This window comes from Petromyzon marinus, chromosome 16 (genome assembly GCF_048934315.1).
Source record: "Petromyzon marinus isolate PM22_M1 ecotype Great Lakes invasive population chromosome 16, UKy_Petmar_22M1.pri1.0, whole genome shotgun sequence".
Taxonomy (NCBI): domain Eukaryota; kingdom Metazoa; phylum Chordata; class Hyperoartia; order Petromyzontiformes; family Petromyzontidae; genus Petromyzon; species Petromyzon marinus.
Window position 1 is genome coordinate 14023066 of NC_133682.1, and position 22494 is coordinate 14045559.

Genomic DNA, 22494 nt, shown 5'->3' on the forward strand with positions numbered 1-22494 from the left:
TCTTACAAAGGACAAAGCAGATCATAGGAAAAAATAAAAATAATTGGTTTAACGCTTTGTCTTTGAAACTGATTGGTCGACAATAGAGACAGCCGTCTTTAGCTAGTCTTATCAGTGTTAGACCAGAGAATGCCAAAAGGCCGAGATTCCATTATGTAGGTGTGCTTTATTAAATGTCATTGTGTGTAGAGATGAAATTATGTGGGAAGTGTAAGCTGACATGTTTGATATACAACAAATACGATTAATGAATAATATAATGATATGTATGGTGAAATTATTTCGCACCATAATGTAACCAACCGTGCCATTTGTTATTGGCCACCCTTCCTGTCATTGATGTTCATCTGATCAAATGGCACCAGCACAGAGCATTTGACTCATTCGCAGTCAGAGGGACATGAGTGCTATTCCCAATCGTGGATGAACTGAATCCATTACCCTCCTGGAGTCGCTGAAAACGAACAATGCTTTGTGGAACTAAGTCAACAGCAGTCTGCAATAAGACTGGCTCCTGTCATGGAAATGAAGAGTTTCCAACACAGTAGCTGTCGTAAGAGGGACTACAATTGAAATCCAAAGACGCATTGACTAAGTAGGAAACTTGTGAGGTAAACAATATATAGTTGGCACGATGCTGCTACGTTCCCCTTGTACTGCTGCACTTCTTCCTGGACCGCCCAAACCTCGTGCTAATTCAATTATTGAACAGTTGTGAATGTCCAATTAATGGACATTTTGGACACTGTCCCCAGGTGGTTTGCTCGTTAGTTTAGATGTAGTTTCTTTGTTCACCAAAGTTCCTGTGCCCGATACCATTGTAATCATTGAAGATTTGGTCCAACAAGGATTGAATGCTGATATACCGGCCCTGGTGAAACACTGCCTCATCAATGCATACTTCACCTGGAATGAAACATTCTGAAAATAAACTGAAGGCACTCCAATGGGTTCTCCCTTATCTCTGGTTGGAGCCAACATGTCATCTGGCCACATGGTCGACCGGCTCTGAACCAATTCCTCAACCACATCAATTCCATACACCCAGCCATAAAATTCACCATGGAGGTAGAAAAGGATGGCATGCTACCTTTCATGGATGTCTTAATCAAAAAGAGACCAGATGACTCAATGAGCCATTCTGTCTACAGGAAAATAACCCATATTGACACGTTAAACCTGATTCCCACCACCATCCATCCCAGAAGAATTCCCTCATCAAAATGCGACACCATAGAGCTCAATGTATTTCCGACCATGAACACCTAACCAGTGAACTAAAACACACACACAAAGCTCTCAAGGCGAATGGATATTCTGACTACACATTCCGCAAAGCCATCACCCCAACCTTGTGGAAGGAACCATCTGAAGATCCAATCAAAACCATCACCTTGCCATACATAGCAGGGGTAACCAAAATATTTCCAAAATAATGAACAAACACAAGATTCAGGTCCGATTTAACACAGTACCGTATTTTCCTGCATATAGCCCGTATACGCATATAACCCTCAGACGCATATACCCCGCAAAAATAGCGTTTTGTGTAAAACAAATTCAGATAGCCCGCACCTCCATATACCCCGCATGCATTCATCTTAAACGTCGTTACCGCAGCTTAATGCCATCACATTAATACAAAGTTTACATTTGTAATACATTCCACTATCAATTGTCAACATTAAAATCATAACGTGCACAAAGAAAACAAACTAACCGGAAACGAGTGAACTTAAAACAGTAAATAAGTTAAAAAAAGTAAACATCCAACAAATAAGTAACACATAACTGGTAGATAAGTAAGTAAGCGTACTCTTAGGCTTACCAGCATTCGACCTTATCATATTACAGCTACTGGACCGGTAGTTACCCCTGTACAGTTTTAGCACTGGTAGATTGCGCACTGCGCAGACAATAGCGGCACTACGGTAACACCATTGCCTTCTGGCAAAAACGCCATTGGAAGTTTGAAACAAAGCTCATGGTCGCGACTGTATAGTGCTCAGCCAATAGCAGCGGCCTAAGGGACTCAGAAATTATGATTCCGCATCTGGTAGATGCTTGTTAAGGTCCTTCCCATTGTACATTCCATAGCCTCAGCTGAAACTTTCGCACCTCCCATACAGCCACTGAAAGTATTACGGTAAACAAAGTGCGCCCACTTCAAACATTGTCGTTTCATTGTACAAAAATTTGAATAATTTAAAACGTGATAACATGTGCAATTTTAGTGTGAGTGGTTTATTCAGCAGTGCTTTAGTCAAAGGTAAGTGTTCCATAGTGGATAGTCCTACCATGAAAAAAATAAACGAGTTATGACATGTCATACGTGGAAACTATTTTTGGGATAGCCCACCCCTCCATATACCCCGCAGGGTCTTATTTTGTTTGTAAAAAGTGGTATACCCTGCGGGTTATATGCGGGAAAATACGGTACGTAAAATTTGTGATCTGATCCCATCTGTGAAGGACAAGATTCCTGACATGCAATATCCCAGTGTCTACAAACTAAGCTATATCTGCAGCAGCAGTTACATTTGGGAAACTAAGCGACATGTCTCAGACCGTGTTCGTGAACAAGGCAGATTTGAATCACGGTAGAACCAATACTTCTGCTGTAGCTGGTCATTATGTTAATGCGGCTGGATTACACAAAATAGATTTATCTAAAACGACGGTACTTTGCAAGCCGACTAGCTATCAACAAAGATTTGTTCATTAAGCCATCCTCATGTATAGACACAGACACAATTTCAACCGAGAAGACGGTTATAAACTCAGCAATCATTGGAAAGATATCATCAACCACTTTCGGTCTCTCTCTCCCCCTAGCTCTGCCCCCCTCTCTGTCTCCCTTTGTCTTCTCCTGCATTAGCATTGGCTGCCCCGCCCATGCTGCTGACACACTTGGACTGCGCAGCTCGACGCTCAGGGCTGGCTCGACGGCTCTTGTGCCCCGCCCACTCACAGCTTTGGCTCGTCCATTCATGCTGCCCCGCAGCACTTGTCGCCACTCCTTCTGACACTTGGCTACGCCCATGTTAAGCCTTTATAAACAGTTGCAGTTAGAGGCTTGTGCCCTCCCTTTTCTCTCCGCCTAATGACGACCGCTTGTGTTGCGATCGAAACGTCATGAGTTTATTTTTTTTTATTTTGTTGTATACTATCTACGTGATTTTACCGAAAAAAAAAACAAAGAATATTTGCAAACGCAGGTCATCGTGTGCCCGTATCTGAAAATTTTTATGTTATTAATTTGGGACATTTTTAGATTTTCCCACCATAATTGGTGCACACCCTCACACAGCCAAAAGAAACCACCCAGAGCTTAACAACAAAAATTTACGTGTAGTATCGTAGGTCTCTCCTTCCTTCTGCTCGAGGCTTGTGTGTGTATGCAGGTGGCGTGCGTCGCACACACACTTAGTCGCAGGAGGCACCGTCCTCCCCCTTTATTGTTGTGTTCATGCCACCAACTCCGACCCCCTCTCTCTCATGACCACGCTGCCATACGACCCCTGTCCGCGTTGCACCGACGGCATCGACTGGGACAGCCAACTACTGTCCGGCCGCGCAATGATCGGGCGAAGGCAGCGGCGACGAGGGGAATGACGACAGCGACAACGAGACGAGTCCAATCCCAGAACCGGCAGCCATGAGCTCTCGCTAACCGCTGCTAATATACACCCCGGTACGGCTTGGCTCCGCCCTAACCACGCCTCCCTTCTCGAACCCACCAGAGGGTTCCAGGGGCTTCCAGACGAGGTCTGTCATGACCTTTGCCCCAGTTCCTCCGCCCTGCCGGCACACCCGCGTATATGCTCAACAGCGTGTGTGCTAAGTACCCACCTGCAGTTGCAGCTGCTGTACGACAGTCAGCGCTATGTCACTACACATGTAAATGCTCGTACTGTACTGTAAATAAAACGTAGGATTCGAGACCAAAAGCCATAACAAGAGATACATTACTTTTTTTTGCACACCACTCGCGATTGATTGTGCTGCGTTTGTCACTTTCCACGAAAAGTCAAAGTCAGACAATGCAACCACTTTGGCAATCACGGTGAGGGAACCTCTTAATCCACCTCCTTTGAGCTCACCGAATCCCGTGTATTGTGCACAAGAGTGTGTGTGCGTGTGTTCAGAGTAATCTAAGCCTCGATAACAACCTCTACTTGGTATGGCCAGGTGGCTCAGGAAGGCTAATGCTTTGCCATTAAGGTCCTGGGTGCAAATCGCAGCTCATCTTTTTGTCCAGTCATAAATGACTGCACACAAAAACAAACCACGCTACAACTTTAAATATTTCATCTCATACACACAAAGAGAGAGAAAACAACTTACATCATCCCCGTAGAGGTGGTTAAAACTTGATTTGAAGCTTTCATGACTGCAGGAATTACTCTTTGGTTCTTTTGGTAAAGTCACGTAGAAATAAAATAAATTAAATAATAGAGTACGACGTTTCCATTGTGTGTCTCTGTTTGTGAAATTTCACACTTAACTTTTAATTTGAGCAATCTTTGGAGATCGTAATCAACCAGGCTATGCGTTAACTGTGTGTTAGCCGACTCTCTGCGTTGCATTAAATTACATTTCCAAAATATTTGCTAAATTTTGTTTTCTCAAACTATTTATCTCTCTAAAATGTACCAGGCTATCATCGGGCCATTCGATCTTCTTTCCCTCGGTCGCTTCGGGGTGGATTCATTGACATGCTAATTTATCTGCTCCAGCAGCTGCTCCAGCACCTGCCCCAGCAAACCCAACATTCTCTCTGCCCACACCCCCCCATCTCTATTTAAGGCCTCGACACAGAGGCATTGGGTCTCTGTGTGTCTACGTTGTGTCTCTCTCTGTGTCTTTGTTGTCTCTCTCTGCCTGTGTGTCTGTGTGTCTCCGTGTCTGTGTTTTGTCTCTCTCTCAAATGTAGTTCTACCTGATGACGGTTGCTTGTGCTGCAATCGAAATGTCATACTCTATTATTTTATTGATTTTCTTTCTACGTGATTTTACCGAAAGAACCAAAGAGTAATTCCTGCAGTCATGAAAGCTTCAATTCAAGTTTGAATGCAGTTTGTGAAAGAAGCCTTCATGGACTGTCAACTGGTAACCGCTAGAACGTCTCTTTTTTGTTGTTCTCAAGAGAAAACAGTCCTGCGCATTTATGAAATAATAATTTACACTTTATAAAGCGTGCTTCACCAGAAGTCGCAGGGCGCTGCATAGAGCTAAAAGCAAGTAAGTAAATAACTCACGCAATTCTAAAACCTAATATAAGTACGCAGGCTCATGATTTAACCACAGATACAACTCCCCCCCCTCACACTCCCAAAACACGTAACCAAATTAATCCGGATAAAAGGCCTTTAAGAAAAAAACATTCTTAAGTCGGGATTTAAATAAACCGAGGGACTCAGAGCAGATAAACCGAGGGACTCAGAGCAGATCGAATATTTAATGGAAGTAAATTCCACAGCTTGGGGGCCACACAGGAAAAGCCCCCCGGGGTCACCCATTGAACGGAGGTGCGACCTCGGTACACACAATAGTAGCTCACACTCAGACGAGTGAAGAACTCGCGTTGGGGCATACGGGTGGAGGAGGTCACGGATGTAAGAGGCATTGTTGATGGCCTTGTAGGTCATAAGAAGGATCTTGAACTCCACTCGGGATCTGACCAGTGACCAATGGAGAGACTCAATTACAGGGGCAATGTGCTCAGCAACTGGTGTTCGAGTAAGAACGATGGCAGCTGCATTCTGCACGTGCTGGAGGCGGTTTGACAGCTTGAGAAAGATGCCAGCTAAACGGTGCAAGAGTAACCAGAGTTGCCAAATTTTTGTACCACTGGGGGTTTGCAATGTGTTTTGCGCTACCCATCCGGGCGGTGCTATGGCCCAGCGGTAACGCATCCACCTCTCGTAGCAGAGGTTCACGGTTAGATTCCAACGGACCGCCTTGATTAATACCGCAGTGCATTTTAACTACGCACACATACTGCTTGTCAGTGGAGGTTAAAGATCCCATCATGCCATTCACAAGAGTAGGTCATTGTGTGCTGGCATCATGGTCCACATCTCTTCAGTTCTAACCCGCCTAAACAAAATTAACTGAATATGGAACCTTTCAAAATAATACATTTTAAGGTAAGTTAATCAATGGGTAGATGCGGAGCGATCACTGCAGCCGACTACAATGTATTGGCAAGTTTCATCTTGAAAAGGAGTGACGAGACTCAGTGAGGCTTTCAAAAGTGAACAAATATCATCGTAAAATATGTGTGCAATCTGAAGCAGGCTCTCTGTATTTCTCAGCTTGGCCTGAATGCCTTTGCTTTTTAAGCCTCCTGTGTAAACACGTCATTATTTATTTTGGCCAATGGTCTCGGTAGTTTGGTGGCTGAACCTCTTTGTGATTATGATTTCCAGGGGGTACGTGCTCCGACTTTCCAACCGTACAAAAAATTAACACACAAGAAGAAGAACAGCAGCAGCAACAACGGCAAAAGCAATGCCATTCATGAAAGCATTAGGCGGCCATAGGCGCTGTCATAAACAATATAGCAAGTGCACCTCGGGAAAAAACGAATAACATAGTGTAACGTCATGGCAACTTCATCACAAATAAAACGTTTCTTAGAATGCGATGTTGATTTTACTTGTTTCAGAGCACACAATTATATTTGTTGTGATTGCACAGAGAGAACGATACGTGTGAAAGATTACTCTGATAAGGGGAGTACATTCAGGAACTGACGTTATAAAAACAGCACTTTATGAATTTATTGTACTTTGATTTTGCATGCGGTTGCCGTGATTTCATTTTAGATAAGATACGGTATTTACTAACTGTTACTATTGAATTTTACCAGGTAAGACCCACTGAGATATATTTCTCTTTTTTAGAAGCGACCTGCTGACCAAAAATTATAGCTCAACGAAGTGGCTTATCATGTGGAGATTTATACCCAGCCGGAGACTCTATTAACACATGTTTCTAAATGTGGAGGGGGAAACTGGAGGACCTCAAAAAATATCCACGCGACCTTGGGGCGAACATGCAATCTCCAAATATACAGGCGTCAGGGTCAGGATCGAACCCACGACCTCCTATATACCAGGCAAGGTAGTTAACTTCCCACCATCGTGGCGCCCTACGATATGAAACCTCGCTACATGACAACTATCACAATGTAAGTCTCCCTTAACTTTCTATATTTTTGACGTTTTTTATCAACTTGCTTTGTGCTTTTATTTACTTCAAGTGTGAATAAAAAATGTCTTAAATTTCTTAAACTTCAGTTCACTCAACATAAGCTTGCTAAAATTATTAGTATAATCATTGCGCCAAACAGACTCTGATAATATATGCATTGTCTTTGAAACTGATTGGGCTACACCAGAGACAGCCTTCTTCATGACCTCGTCTCACCAGTGTCAGACCAGAGAATAACGCCAAAAGGCGAACAATACAAAAACAATGCAGGTATCAGAACACTTATAGCTCAGGCCGACAATGCATACATTATATTATCAGAGCGTGTGTTTGCATGTTTTGCCACAAGTATGTGTGGCTAATGCAGACTTGATACCTTGCAAAAGGTATTTATGTGGTGTTTGAACATCTTCACATCCGTTTTATTGCCAGAAAGGGTAAAATATATTATTTTCTTTTCACCTTCAACACGGTTTTTTTCGTTCTCAGCATAGCAAATCGACAGCTCGTGTCTATTTGACTGCTGCATGATACACACGCTCAGCACACAGAAGGCATAGGATGTCGTCATTGCTTGTGAATGACGATGGGAGAGCAAGCAGTGTGCAAGGTGGCCACTGCTGAGCAGAATTTCAATGCAAAGCCAACAGCCCGGAGTCAAGTCAACACAACATATGCATCTTCTTTGGTTCTTTCGGTAAAGTCACGTAAAATGAGAATAAACTAATAAATTGATAAAATAAAATAACACAATAATACAATAATTTATTTTATCAATGTATTATTTTATTCTCATTCTACGTGACTTTACCGAAAGAACCAAAGAAGATGAATCATTGCAGTCACGAAAGCTTTAAATCGAAATACAACATATGCAATCACACCAATAAGCATCGACTGTCTTACACTAATACAACAACATACTCTTTCAAGGTATGCTACTAAAATGAATAAATGAAACATCACAAATTGAAAGTGTTAATATTCTGAAAATGTAAGTTGTGATTTTTTTTTGCAAACACGTGGGTATTTATCATCAATAGGTAGTTCTTATCATTTGGTATTATAATTATCAATGGGTATTTATTATCAAAATGTATTATCATTAAGTCAATTGCCGTCAATTGAAAGTAATGTTATTGCTCAATTTAGAATTGAGCCAGTGCTCATCTCCTGTTTAGAAGCCTAAGACAGTGCTACTAATTCCATATTCCTATGGCGGGGGTCAGCGTATCCAACATGATAACCACTTAAATTTTGATTTAAAGCTTTTGTGACTGCAGGGATTCATATTCTTGGTTCTTTCGGTAGTCACATAGAAGGGAAACAATAAAATAATAAGAATATAAAAAATAAAATTCCCTTCTACGTGACTTTACCGAAAGAACCAAGAATATCAATCAGTCAATTGTTATGATTAGTAATAAGTTGTAGATTAGTAATTAGTTGCAATGTGTGTTATTGTAATTATATGCTACGTTAGTAATTAAATAATACATATTACAATTCCTTGTAAGGGAAACATACTAATTAACTGATTACACCTGAATGAGTTAGATGATGACGTCACCCTGCTGCTGCTCTATTTAAGACCGGGAGCAAGTGAGGGCTTCACCATTCTGGCGAATTGCCCGATGATGCTGGATGTAATTACCAGCGAAACGTTGTACTCAAACTGTAAACGTTGTGGATTCACTCTTCAGCACACCGGTGGGCTAAAGTAGTGAACTATTTGTCCTTTGTCAACGTGACACATTTTTTGCTGATTGTCCGTGTTGGGTGGTGGAGGGTTACGACACATAAATAACGCGATTTAAACTAAAAAGTGTATTATGAATTGTAATCATCCACGATATTTTACATATACATGCAGTGTCTTTTGTCATTCCACTGCTGGCCGAGGGCCTCTCCAATCGGTGTGGGTCACGGGGGTTAGTTTACGATACTTCACTACGCTGGTCAGTGCAGATTTGTGACGGTATGGCTGGGGGAAAGGTGACGAGGGTTCTAGAGGAGAAAGACCTCCAATTGAGAAAAAGTTGACTTCGATAGAACACTTTGATTGCCAGAGGGGAAAGTGCGTAGGGTTGGAGTATAGTGGGATTTGAAGGGAGGGGGACTGGCAGGAGCAATTATTTGGAAGATGTGAAAACTGCGAATGAAATTGTGACAACTATAACCTAAAACTATTTTTTTATGTTACCAGGTGAGGACCACTGAGCTACGTAGCTCTTTTTCAGATGCGACCTGGCGACAAACGATATCTCAACAAAGTGGCTTATCGCGTGGAGATTTATAGCAACCAGATACTCTAAGCGCATATTTCTAAATGTGGAGGGAAAACCCACGGGGAGAACATGCAAACTCTGAATATACAGGTGCCAGGGTCAGGATCGAACCCTTCGACCTGCTGCATACCAGGCGAGGTAGTTAACATTTTTGCCGTGGTTTTCCCACCTGATGATGATTGCTTGTGTTGCAATCGAAACGTCTTGATTTAATTTATTTTATTTTATACCTACGTGACTTTACCGAAAGAACCAAAGAGTATGGATCCCTGCAGTCACGAAAACTTCAAATCGAGATTAGTGACGCGATGTTAGAGGAGTTTAACCTCGACACCCATCCTGTCGTCCACTATTCCCCCCGGGCATAATAGGCGTGGGCACGTTTATGGTTGACAGCTGAGTACAAACAAAACGTCAGCTGAGCGGGGTTGCGTACAATGTGGGCAGTGCCGTGATTGCACACCCTGAACTTTCACAGACTTTGGTCGAGATGTTGATGTTCGGGCCAGCCTAATACGCTGTTATACAATACAAAAAAAATATGACAGCATTTTGAGAGGGGAGGAAAAAAAAGAGCGGTACAATTACCACGGGGCTGGTTACAAATGCAGCATGCGTAGGCCGTCGGTGTTACAACATCACATGCTCGCTTTGCCCCAAGCTGTATCAAATAACTTGAACTCAGAGAAACCCACATTTATGGAGATTTGGAGAGCACGAGATAAACATTTGCGCTGAGCATCGACCTTTCGCAAACGCAGCAGATCACGTGATCAACACCAGCATTCTCCACTTTGACTTTGCCGCAAGTTCAAATGTCAACAATAATAATTCCGCCGTCGTCACAAGTCAAGCACAACTGATTTTAACCCGCGTGCCATGGCGCATGACTATCAATAACCACCGTGTCATATGCAATGTTAAACCAAACAGTGCACAAAACACTGACATTTTTCAATCAAAATGTTGGATATTCTGTTGAAATGCATAATCCGATTTTTTTTATGTCATGAAAAATTTTCAATATGTTTAAACTGATCACATTTTTAGTATGTCAATTATATTCTTGGGAAAAGTCTACCCATGGGAGAACTCTGCTGATATGCAATATACTGTTGTTACATTTCATTGCTTATTGAGTCTCAATAACAATTCTCAGGAGGCTCTTAATTTTAGACAAAAGGAAAATTGTTTCCAACATTCTTGTACGTAAGAGGAAACCAAGCAACCTGGAGAGTTCGGAATGCACTCTTTGCCTCATGACATCATGCCAAGAGCACAATTGATAATTAAATTGTATAAAAATACTCGAAAATATTTATTAAAATGTTCTGTTTGCAATTATAACAGGACCAGGCCAAGGACATAACTCATTGGACCAGGCCGAGGAACCAATCTGTCATCGACTGTTAGATAATGTAGGACCTTCATAATCAGACCATGATTCATTATCAGCAGCAGCTGCCATTGTTTATCCACTGTTGGATGAAAGTCTCCCCATATCCTGTTATTATTTACCAGCGTCAACGTTTTGTAAATCAAGTTTCATAATGTTGTAAACGATGTTTTTGTATCCTACTTTAGTTTTCTGTATTGTTCCATTTGTCGTGCGCAGTTAATTATTTAGTTTTCGGTGTTTTCTATTGTTATTATTATCATCATCTACTGCTGAATAAAGCCTCCACAAGCTATCGCCATCTCTCTAGATCCACAATTGTATAATACCCTTAGCATCCGCACACAAGCTGATTTGATAATTCCAACTCCTGGGTGTGTGTCCTCATGGATGTGTTCCATTCCTATTGTGCTTTAGTTGAACGTGTAGGTGTTCTTTGAGCATTTGTTCATATTTATTGTTATGAATATTACAGTCCACTATTTTGAGACGTTTCACATCACTTTTCTTGCAGAAAGTACCGTATCCTCAAATTTAAACTGAGAGAGGCTGGCCAAAAGAATGTGGAATTTCCACACACTGGCACAAGATGGCAAACAACTGTGAACACCACACTCGTGGAAGCACTGAAACACTTCACAAGGAACGTTGAACTTAGATGCTAACATAAACAATGTTGTCATTAATGGCTTGAAGGATCATGCACGAACATGCCGCTGCCTACCATTCCCACAGCACTCAACCCTCAGATGTTCTCCGTGCTTTCCACTCCCATCAGGGAGGTCTCAAACGCTGCCACGAACCCGTTATTATTGATAATTGCACCTTTTTTATTTTTTTCGTCCTCTAAGTTGCACTCCCTGGTCATTCTGCACTGATGACTTCCCCTGTTCCAGTGAGCTCTTCCGCCTGCGATTTTTTTTTACTAATGGTTCTTTACCATATTCCCTATCTCGCCTACCCCGTATATCTCCCTCATCGTCCCTCTCACCCCACATCGCGCTCATTGAACGTCTTGAGATATAATCCAAATGTAGACATTTTTTATTCCACGCTGTATTGTACAAATGTACGGTACAAAAGTTCACGACCCTCGTCCTACAGTGATATGTTGCATCTGAGAGCATGACATCATATTATCCGTTCTTAATGTTCCTCTTCAAAATCAAATCATGAGATTTTTTTTAAATAAAAACCTGGCATCGCAGAGGGCAGGTCTGTGATAGGGCAGATGCCATCCTGAACCCAATACCTACTTGCAGGGCCTGTAGGTGGCACCACATCAAGCACAGGAGTTTTTTTTTCCATTTGTTAAAATGTAATTTTATTCTCTAACGAGCAAACCATTCCTCCATGCATTCTGGTTTACTCCTGCACACACATATGCTGAATAAGAAATTGACCTGATATTCTATGCGGGACCCTCATTAAAGATTATTTTGGGTAAATATAGGGCTATAGTGATTGCAACGGTCATCATTCCCAATGCCACTGAAGAGACAACACCTCATCGTTGCTCCATTTGGCTATATCTCACAGTGGTTGCACAGTTGACACGTGACCTCCAATATCTGCTGGTACTCCATCCACCATCTGGCTTCAGGTCATCCTGTCCTTAGTCACCGACCTCTGATTGCCATTCCAATGCCCGTCTTGGGAACCAGCCCTCCACAATCCTGCACACGTCTCACTCACTCCAACCAGGAACTTGCTGACCAGCTGATACTGGACGTCTGTGAAAAAGAGCTGCATAGCTCATCAGATTCCTCCTGCAGTCTAAATATAGATTTTAATTCTGAACCTCCCCTTTTTGCAAACAATTACAATACTTTCTGGCCAAGACTTTTATAAACGTTCAAATCTCTCACAATATTCACCAAATAAAAGCCTAAAATCCTGCACATTGCAGCTATACTTAAAATCCAGATGCTCTGTCGAAGTTACTTGGTTATAATCGAGCTCTCTGAACTGCACAATGCCACACAATACACATACCTCGCTAATATCGCAAAACTAAAGATGACTCCTCCACCCTTCCAAACCGATTCACTATCATCGTTGTAAAAAAAAAAGTGATGTCCTGCTCAAATTCGCATTGAGGCAATGCTGCCCTCATGTTTAAAGCCCTGAGCCAGTGATGGGAATTCCGCGTTCCTGTGGTAGTCTATCCGCAGGACAAACCGCAGTTGACTTTCCCACAAGTTGGTGTGAATTTTATCGACCCCAGAAGGATGATGGACTGAATCAACCCCCGACAAGGGAATTTAACTTGCAAGTTTCCGATTGCGAGAGGCTCTCGCGCTGAACCTGCTATCACCATGATCCTGAGTGTTAATGACAACACACTCCTTATTTATTAGTGCTGACAATGATGCAATCAGGAGCCGAGCAGCACTATTAAAGCTGGTGTCATAAAAATGGCCAGTATAAAGCAAGATTAAAACAAATTGAACCGCAGGACGCCTCTGCAGTGGAGAAACTCCGGCCAGAGGTGAAGCAAGATGGTAAAAGTTGCTCTACTCGTGTTTCGGACATGGGCCAAAACACAAGGCTTAACTCTCCGTCATCATGAGCTGAGACTCTCTGAATGCACGGCGAAATAGATGGTGCCCGTGGGCCAGTAATCATCCACGGCAGTGGGAGGGGCTTGCGTGACCCACAGCAGCATGTCATTGGTTTGGTTCCAACACAAATACAAAGGGGGTTTGGGTACGGAAGCCTTATACAGTAGTCACGCATGTGGATTGTGTGGTTGTGAGTGGATGGTGGTGTGCACGTTGTTGGAAATGCGAAATGTGTGTTTCTTGCGCAACGTAAAAATCTTCACACAAGTCGCAAACAGAGGTATCACTAGAGGGGTGCAGGGGGTGCGGACCGCACCGGGTGACACCATCAGAGGAGGTGACACCAAAATGACTGTCAATACAATTTTAGTGCAGTGTTTCAGCAGGAATGTATTATTTTTTCATAAACAAAAATATCCCCGTAGTTATAACAACACATTTTTTTCGTAAGCCCAGCTTACATGTACTGTGTCAATTTACCTACAAGGCTAAAACTCTATGCTAATTTACTTTTTGAACCTTCTAATGCGCTCTGGTCAAAGCAGTCATTGTTACCCAACTACAGTGGCGCTTCGTTCGTCTGCACGCGCCGCAAGGACGCGCTGTTGTTTTCGTTGCTGCTCGTGTTTTTATAGTCGCTGATTTTGTTAAATTTGTTGGTGTTTTAGCTACAATATTGTGGTAATTAGTATTTGTGAACCTGTATCAATAACTCTTTTGAGAATGAAGTAGTAATTAAAGGAAAAGGAGAAAATTCTAAAAAGGCTTCCGCTCCGTTACTAATAATATTGTAACTAATGATGTTGTAATGTATGGTCTGGTACGGGAGGAGGTCGATGGGGGTGACACCATAAGTTACCGCACTGGGTGATACCAACCCTAGTGACGCCACCGGTCACAAGCACTCCATTATCACGAGCCCCACGAGCAAACACTCCTCTACCACAACACTCAGTCACGATCCCCAACATATCTCTAAAAAAACACAAACGTCGCTGCGTTTTATTTCTCCACACGACTCATAGACCACGCATTATAAAGACACGATGTGCCGCACATTTACAACACGTTACTACTCTTCAAAATAAAATAACATTTCCAACAACAATGGACTTCTTCAAACTCCCAATAGTACTTACACAATCTACTTAACACAGACAAATACCTGTTTAAAACGTAATATGCTTTCGCAACCAATATCCATGAAAGGTTTTTTTTTGTGGGGTAAGATCGCGTAAATATAAATGCGTCATTAAACTCGCCACCACCCGACACAACCAATTAGTAATGTTTGTCACGTAAACAGAACATGCTAATTTGTTACTAGTTGAGCACACTGGTGTGTTGGAGAGTCAACCCACAACGTTTACAATTCGAGTACGACGTTTCGCCGGTAACCTCAAGACAATCCACATCACGCGATTTTAAGACCCGAGACAATAATTGTGAATCTTCTAAATACCTCTCCTCAGCCTCCAGACACCCACTCACTGCCCCCCTCAGTCACAATCCACATTCATGACTACGCCGCTTCCTGGCTCAAGCCCCCATTGTGTTTGCGTTGGAACCAAACCAATGACCTGCTTCTGTGGATCACGCGAGACTCTCCCACTGCCGTGGCTGATAACTCGCCCATGGGCACCATCTACTTCGCCGTACATTCAGAGCGTCTCAGCTCCTCACGAAGAACAGATAAGCTTCGCGTTCGGCCCCTGTCAGAAACGCGAGTAGAGCAACTTTTACCATCTTCCCTCACCTCCGGCCGCCGGCGTTTCCCACTGCCAGAGGCGTTTCGCAGTGCAATTTTCATCTCGTTTTCTCCACCGCGTCGTAATGCGTTTTCTCGCTATCGAGTAGCTATGGTAGACTTTCCGAAACTTTGAATGCGAGTGCCCAGTGATTCTCATGCGCCGCTCAGAAGAACCACGTGGATTGAATCCGCTGCTAGCATGACGCTCTGCAATTGTGTAATCCTTCCTCTTGCAGTGGGTGGTAAGGATCGCCGTGTCAACAGAAATCTCTCGGCACCCTATCAGAGCTCAGCTCCCTTTGCTGCACGATGTTCATGGGTTAATGTAAGAGCAGCGCTTGGAGGTCACGTGTCGGCTGTACAACCCATTGTGGGATCGAGCTGAAGGAAGCAATGTTGCCATGTGTATTATTGCGGTGGCCAGATGTGGGGGGCACCAGGGTGACGAGATGTTAACTACCATGCCGCCTACATTTTTGGAGTTTGCACGTTCTCCCCGTGGTCCTCCGTTTTTTCCTCCACATTTCGAATCGACATGCGTTCCAAGTATGTCCCTGCTATAAATTTCCGCACGATAAGCCACTTTGTTGAGCCATCATTTGTGGCCAGATCGCTTCTGAAAAGGACCTTTTGTCGCTCAGTGCGCCTTACCTGGCGAAATTAACATAGTAAAACAGTATAGTCTTCAATGGCAACGGGTATAATGACCTTTGCAAAAAATTCTAGTCAAATATTGACATTTAGTCCTGTGCGCTGCATTAAACGTGAATGCTCAGTGCACACTGCTCTCTAATAATTGCAGGTTTGCGTTTTGCAGAAGTATACAGATATTAACGGCGCTGGCCACAAGCAAACCCCACAAAAGCTTTGGGCTCCTATCAGCTCAATGGGCCCGGATTCATGAAAAAATAGGTGTATCAAAAATAATCTCAAATCGTTAAAAAACATATCAGGCTAATTCACTATTTTTTTAAAGCCATTTAATCTATCTCACTATCTTATCTGCATCTTTTTTCTCACTTCAATACATTTCTATTTTGTCCACATTCCACTGGTCTATCTCGTCTATATATATATTCTGTTACCTCAATGGGATGTTATGCATTCAAAGAGGGGAGCTAACAAAATAACCCCCAATAAAATCTGCTTTAGGGCCCAACAATGAGGCCACACCAGCTCTGTCTACACAGCTGTGTGGCCAGGAGCACTCATTGACGAGTTGATGAGGAATTTTCTTGAGGAATGGATGCCCGAGCTCTTCCTCAAGAAGGCCAAAGAATGATTGCATTTGTAATTTAATGATTAGTTAAGCACCGGTGCATCTTACATAAGCGAGCCTCGCCAAGTCTACAACACTCTCTTCAGCGTGGTCTTGCTAGGGGGCATTAAGCGCAATGATTATTTCGGGACATTTTGCACTGTCCTGCAAATACACCGGCTGACCTTACACACTGCAGGAGCAAATTTGATTTGCAAGCATCTGTCTTGGCATCGTCACCAAGATGTCGTAGAAAATGATATTCGAATATAAATATGTTCCTACCCGGTTAGAGTTCATCTTTGTGTTTAATCCAAGTATTTACTGGACATCTGTGAAAAAGAGATTTATAGCTCACCGGATTCCACCCAGTATAAATCTATTAATAAATATTGTTGTAGTCATAGTAGCAGTAAAGTTACTACAGAATACACATTGCGGAATACACTGTTGTTGAAATGTAGATACACTGTTTGGTTAATTTTGTGAATTATAGATTAATGAGGCTTTTCTCAAATAAAATGAAATGTAAAATAAAATAATATGCATTCAGTTGTGCGTATGACCACAAAATATAACACGCTGGAATGGTTTCGTAATTTAGCCACCTCAAATTCCAGATGAGGATCAACCCAAGTCTTCAGTATTTACAAATGTCTCGCATAAACAATCACATTATTTTAATTATTACGCATATTTTCAATAAGTGATCCATTTCCTTTGGTTCTTTCGGTAAAGTCACATAGATAGAAATGTTTTAAATGAAGTGAATAAAAATATCACGACGTTTCGATTTCCACGCAAGTAGTCCTGATCACGACCGCTTGTGTTGTGATCGAAACATTGTGATATTTGTATTCACTGTATTTGTATTATTATTTTCTCTCTCTATCTACGTAACTTTACCGAAAGAACCAAAGAATATGAATTCCTGCAGTCACGAAAGTTTTAAGTCAAAATTTAAGTGGTACATTCTCTGGCTCGTAAATGCTTGTTTAAAAGCTGTTAATACACAACATATGTTTAATTATTCTGGATATTCTACTGTAGAATGTGGCGGGGGGTTTTTTTAAATATAAAGCCCATGTGGAAATTTGTTGTAAATCATAAAAAGAGCAGACATACAAACAACTATTTTAAATAGTTTCAGATATAATCCAAAATTTACTTTAACATATAGATCTAACAGTTATATTGTTTGGTTACAAAAAAGGTCATAGAAATATAAAAAGTGTGACATTTGGTTTCAAATGAGTGACACTGCAATGGAAATCTCAAGCATTGTGTGTGATTGAAGCCGTTATTCATAACGTGAGCACATTTTGAACGAGAGGCGAATCTTACCTTGAGCGGGTTTCTCTGTTAAATGGACATCCACTCATGTCGGCGTTTGGTAGGAAATGGCCTCGTTCTCTTCTTTCGATACTTAAAAGACACCCAATAGCTCCCGTGTGGGGGATGCCACCCAGAATTTATTTGAAATCTGCAAGCCTCGCCCACTGTGGGATTGGCTCGGTGAGTCTACATGTGCTGTCCTATGGGAGGGCCGGCTACACAGCCACAGCCTTTAGCCCGAAAGCAAACAGCTGGGGGGTTGGTTGTCTGTGACAGCATGGGGTTTGTGGGCGACAAGCTTGGCATGAGCGACAATGTTCATGCGCATAGGACAAAGGTGGCGCACTGCACTGCAAACCCAGGCAACCGAGATCGATTCCCACTCAACCTAACATCAGTGGCAATTATCTGAACCAGTTCTGAGCCTCCCCTTAGTTTTACTCAGCCTAAAATGAGTACCTGGTGCACTGGGGACACAAAGGTGGACAGGTGTAATTCTGGTCACACCGTGTCGTCGTGCACCGTGACGGTCTTCATAGGTGAGCATCGCTAACAGCATGTACCCCATCAGCCTGTGAAGGCTACAGTGAACTTTTGCCTCGTGTGTGCTGGCAATACTTGCACCTAATCTGTGAAGCAAGAGAGATCTTTTCTATTGCGTGGATGAGTGCATGCATTCCTGTGTGCCTTCGACAAAGCCAGTCAATTATTGCATGTTTTAGTCCGACCCCATTTGAAACGTTTTACAAGTGTAGCAGCCTACCAGAGAAAATACCACTTCATTTGACAATGATAAAAAAGCTGAAGTGTAATTGAGTGGAAATAGCACCAGCTGACGGTGTAGAATGGTACAAATTGAAAATTCATGAGAGATGCGATTGTCTCCAAAAGGCAGGCACTCCCCATTTCCCACAATTCCAGATTCTCCGTTTTGTCCTCTGACAATTAACTCTCGATCTTTGCCTCCTCGTCATTGAGTTGGGATGAGGAGACGCACTATGGTGTTGTACAGTGCACACAACCCACCGACTGTGCGTCTCAAGGTCAGTTCCACCAGACATCATCGAAGAAACACGATTGTCGGCTGTTGACGAAATGTTTCCAATCTTGGAATGATACGTCAATAAATATTCCATGCGAAAACCTTCCCATGCTCTACAATGCTGGCCATTCAGTGTGGGTTGTTGGCAATGGGAAGTGGTAGTGCTACGGTCAACGCGCTGCACTACGAACCCAGGTGACCCGAGTTCAATTGCCACTCACGGCCAACACCAGTGACGATTATCTGAATCGGGTCCTGGGCCCCCTCGAACGACTCAGCCTCAAATGAATACCTGGTGCGGTGTATAACCATCGCCACTAGGGAGACTAAAGCGGCCGGGCGTGGTGCTAGCCACTTTCTCTTGTGCCGTGCCAGCCTTCATAGGTGCTCGCGAACAGCTCTTGCCCCAAACAGTATGTTAAGGCTATACAGGGGATCTTTATCTTTGTTGTTAACAATGGCTGGGGCTGCCGGGTCAGAATGCAGGGTGCCAACTACTGCATCATCACCCCATCCAATCTGTAAATATTATCTGGTTTAATTTACACCTACGTTTTACATTGGTTAAGCAATGAATCTTCGTAAATTGTAATTCACAGCTTCCAAAATTCCACATTGAACTACATCGATGTTGTCTGCAGCTGTGAGCTCTGCTTAAGGCTTAAGCTATAGTGGTAGCATGGTGTATAATCACAGTGGACTGCACTCCACATCGCCTGTTCAATCTTCCCTCACTCTGTTTCACCAGCAGCAGCTGAGTGGATACACCACAGTGGAGCGATCGGCAATCTGGCGACTGGGTCATTACATCCCTCTGGACACATGGAATCCCAGCTCAGGCGGAAGCCCCCAAACAAACCAGAACTCATATACTGGCACACTTTTCAAACATTATTTACTTACAGCAACCACAATTAAATATATAACAAAAACACAAACAGGTTGAGTTGTCACCAGACGGAACAAAACAGACAATTCAAACGGTAGCGCGTAAGATGCACCACCATCATGAGTGTCTGGAGGATAACGATCGCCCGGGTAAGTTTAGCAGTTCCACTGTCCAGGCGCAAATGGATATTCAGAGTCCCTGGTGCTAGATTCGCAGTAAACAGGGCTCGGCTCCAGCTGATCAAACCCCGCTTTAACACGCACAAACATTTTCTTTGGAGCTTTCAGAAATGCATAAAGGGATCAGCTCCGGTTGATCAAATCCTGCATGAACAGATTGTATCTGAAAATCTTCCAGAAATGTGTAAAGGGCTCAGCTCCTGCTAATCAACCCCCCGCGTTGGCACATTTTCTATACGGGAATTAAAGAACGCTTTACAGAGGGGCTTACCTCCTGCTGATAAAAACGCCGAAGTTAACACAAAGGTCGTCATCGTGGCTCTTCCTTAAAACCTGCAAGGGGCTCGGCGCGACCACGTGTCACGCGACGCAAAGTCGACGCGAGCAGGGTGGGGGAAATGGTGAGGGCCGGCACCACACGAGGCCTTGCTGGCATGGCGAGCGCCTGCCCGGGGTAACTCCCACCACTGCCAGGCCTTCGTGCAGCCTTCATCGCTCAATCTCCACGAGCAACTTCTCTGGGGCACGTCATGCGACCCTCTGCCACACCGCCGGGCCTGGCTGTGGACTCGACGGGTCTGCCCCTGGCAGGTCTCCCTATTTTCCTCAGTGTCCTCGTCCCCCTATATAGGAGAACAGTCCATCCTCTGCGACCCTCCTAGGGGGGTACTCCCCCCCCCTCCTCCGAGTTCACCTTTGTGCACCACAGGTTCATCACACACCCCGACTGGGCAACCACTCCACAACCTCACGACCTCACGCAGGGGTTAATATTCTACCCCCCCCCCCACCCCCGCTTCATTGAGTCGGAGGCGCCCATGAGATTATCGGTTTATGAGTGTGACTCTATGTAGGTGGATATCTCTACACGTATATGTGTGTTTCTGTGCGTGTGAGTACAGGCGAAGTTGGCGAGGTCATGGCGCTTGTTAACCAGGTAAGGCACCCCATATACGAAGCTGCTGTTGCATAAGGGCACCCCAGTTTCCTGAAGATGTCCCCGAGAGAACCGTAAACAACAGCATGTGTATTCCACATCGAGCTTGCCTCTGCATAGCCAACAAAGGGGCCTCCAGACAAAGGTTCCTTTGTTCCTTGGCTTGCTTGTGTGCTTATTTGCATGACTGCGTTGGCACTTGTGGGCGTGTGATGACCATGGTGTTACTCTGTGAGAGCTGTGCCTCCTGGGGGGAAGGGGAGGGGGTGCCTGCTCTGCCCTCAGCAGGTCACGGGTGCAGGGTTCAGCACAGGGCATTGCCCCGTGGTATACGGCTCACACTGGTTCCAACCCCACGGCAATAAACGTGCAATGTTGACAAACCCAAGCTGAGGCAGCGAGATCACCAAACCAGGAGTGACTGAAATTTGTTATTCCTAAAACTAACTTTCTACATTATGTAACCCCGTCCCAGTACTGACCCTGTTCAAGTGTCACACTAAACCAGTCCTGACCCCTCTAAGGACAAATTCATGGATAAAGTGTCCTTCAATAGACAGTAACAATTAGAGGGAACAAAAAAAAGTGTCAATAATTAGTTAATCCTGTAAAACCATAACCCGAGTCTATGATAAACTGTCGCACAATAACTAGTATAACGATATTCTTGGTTCTTTCGGTAAAGTCACGTGACTTTACCGAAAGAACCAAGAATATGAATCCCTGCAGTCACGAAAGCTTTAAATCAAAATTTAGTATAACGATATTTGTATACTTCCAGCTAACTGCATGATACGTTAAAACCTGGTAACCTATCCCACATAGATAACAAAAATGATTACTAACTTACTGATATTCACCTGACTTACTGATATTCACCTGACAGTTTACTGACTGATTACACTGGTCTACAGTTTTTTGGACGCCGTCTGCTTAAGAGATTAAATGTGCTGTTTATCATGGGTTTTGATGTTCTGAATTCAATTATGACAACTAAAACAACTGATTGTCTTCTGTTCCCAAGATATTTAAGTGTTTACATTTTACGTCTATGTATATTGTGTTGATAGAGTTTTACTCATAAATTGTAAACCTAGGTCTTTTCATGTGTTTATGGTTGCTTTACATGATAAAATGTTAACTGTCCTGTTCATGTAACACTTTATAAATTAGCAAAAGGGTTATATTAATAAAATGTATTATGAAACAAAAGGAAACAAGCTAATATGTATATATATATATAAAAGTACATAGTTTAGTCCTTATTCAGTGTCTACTTGGCACTTCTTGGCCTGTCTCTTGTGTTCATTAAATGGAGCATCTCTTGTCACTGTCCAGCCACAGTCTGCAAGCATTGATGGGCTCCATTTGCCCTGATAGGGTTTCTCCATTGTTGCAATGTCCTGGTGGAGTCGCTCGCCATGCTCGTCGCTCACTGCTCTGCAGTTCATTGGTAAAAAAATCTAGATGAGAGTGCAAAAAAGTGTATCTTTAGTGACATGTTGCAACCAAGGCTTTTGTATACCTTGAGGAGGTTTTCCACAAACTCCCTGTAGTTGTCTGTCTTGTTGTTTCTGATAAAATTTGTTGCCACTAACTGGAAGGCTTTCCATGCCGTCTTTTCCTTGCCATGCA

The 22494-nt window shown here is 43.2% G+C and overlaps 1 protein-coding gene across 2 annotated transcripts in view; it reads right to left on the reverse strand.

Annotated features, from left to right (window-relative positions):
- Window positions 1-17948, reverse strand: part of TDO2 (tryptophan 2,3-dioxygenase) — a 114783-nt gene extending 96835 nt beyond the window's left edge. The window contains exon 1 of one of the 2 annotated variants that reach the window (XM_032955141.2): window positions 17822-17948. In XM_032955141.2, the coding sequence (XP_032811032.1) occupies window positions 17822-17859 (38 nt within the window). In that variant the 5' untranslated portion in view covers window positions 17860-17948. Of the gene's footprint in view, window positions 1-15225; window positions 15567-17821 lie in introns of those variants that run through there. The other variant, XM_076067524.1, reaches the window with a different exon arrangement.
- Window positions 17949-22494: the final 4546 nt, after the last annotated feature.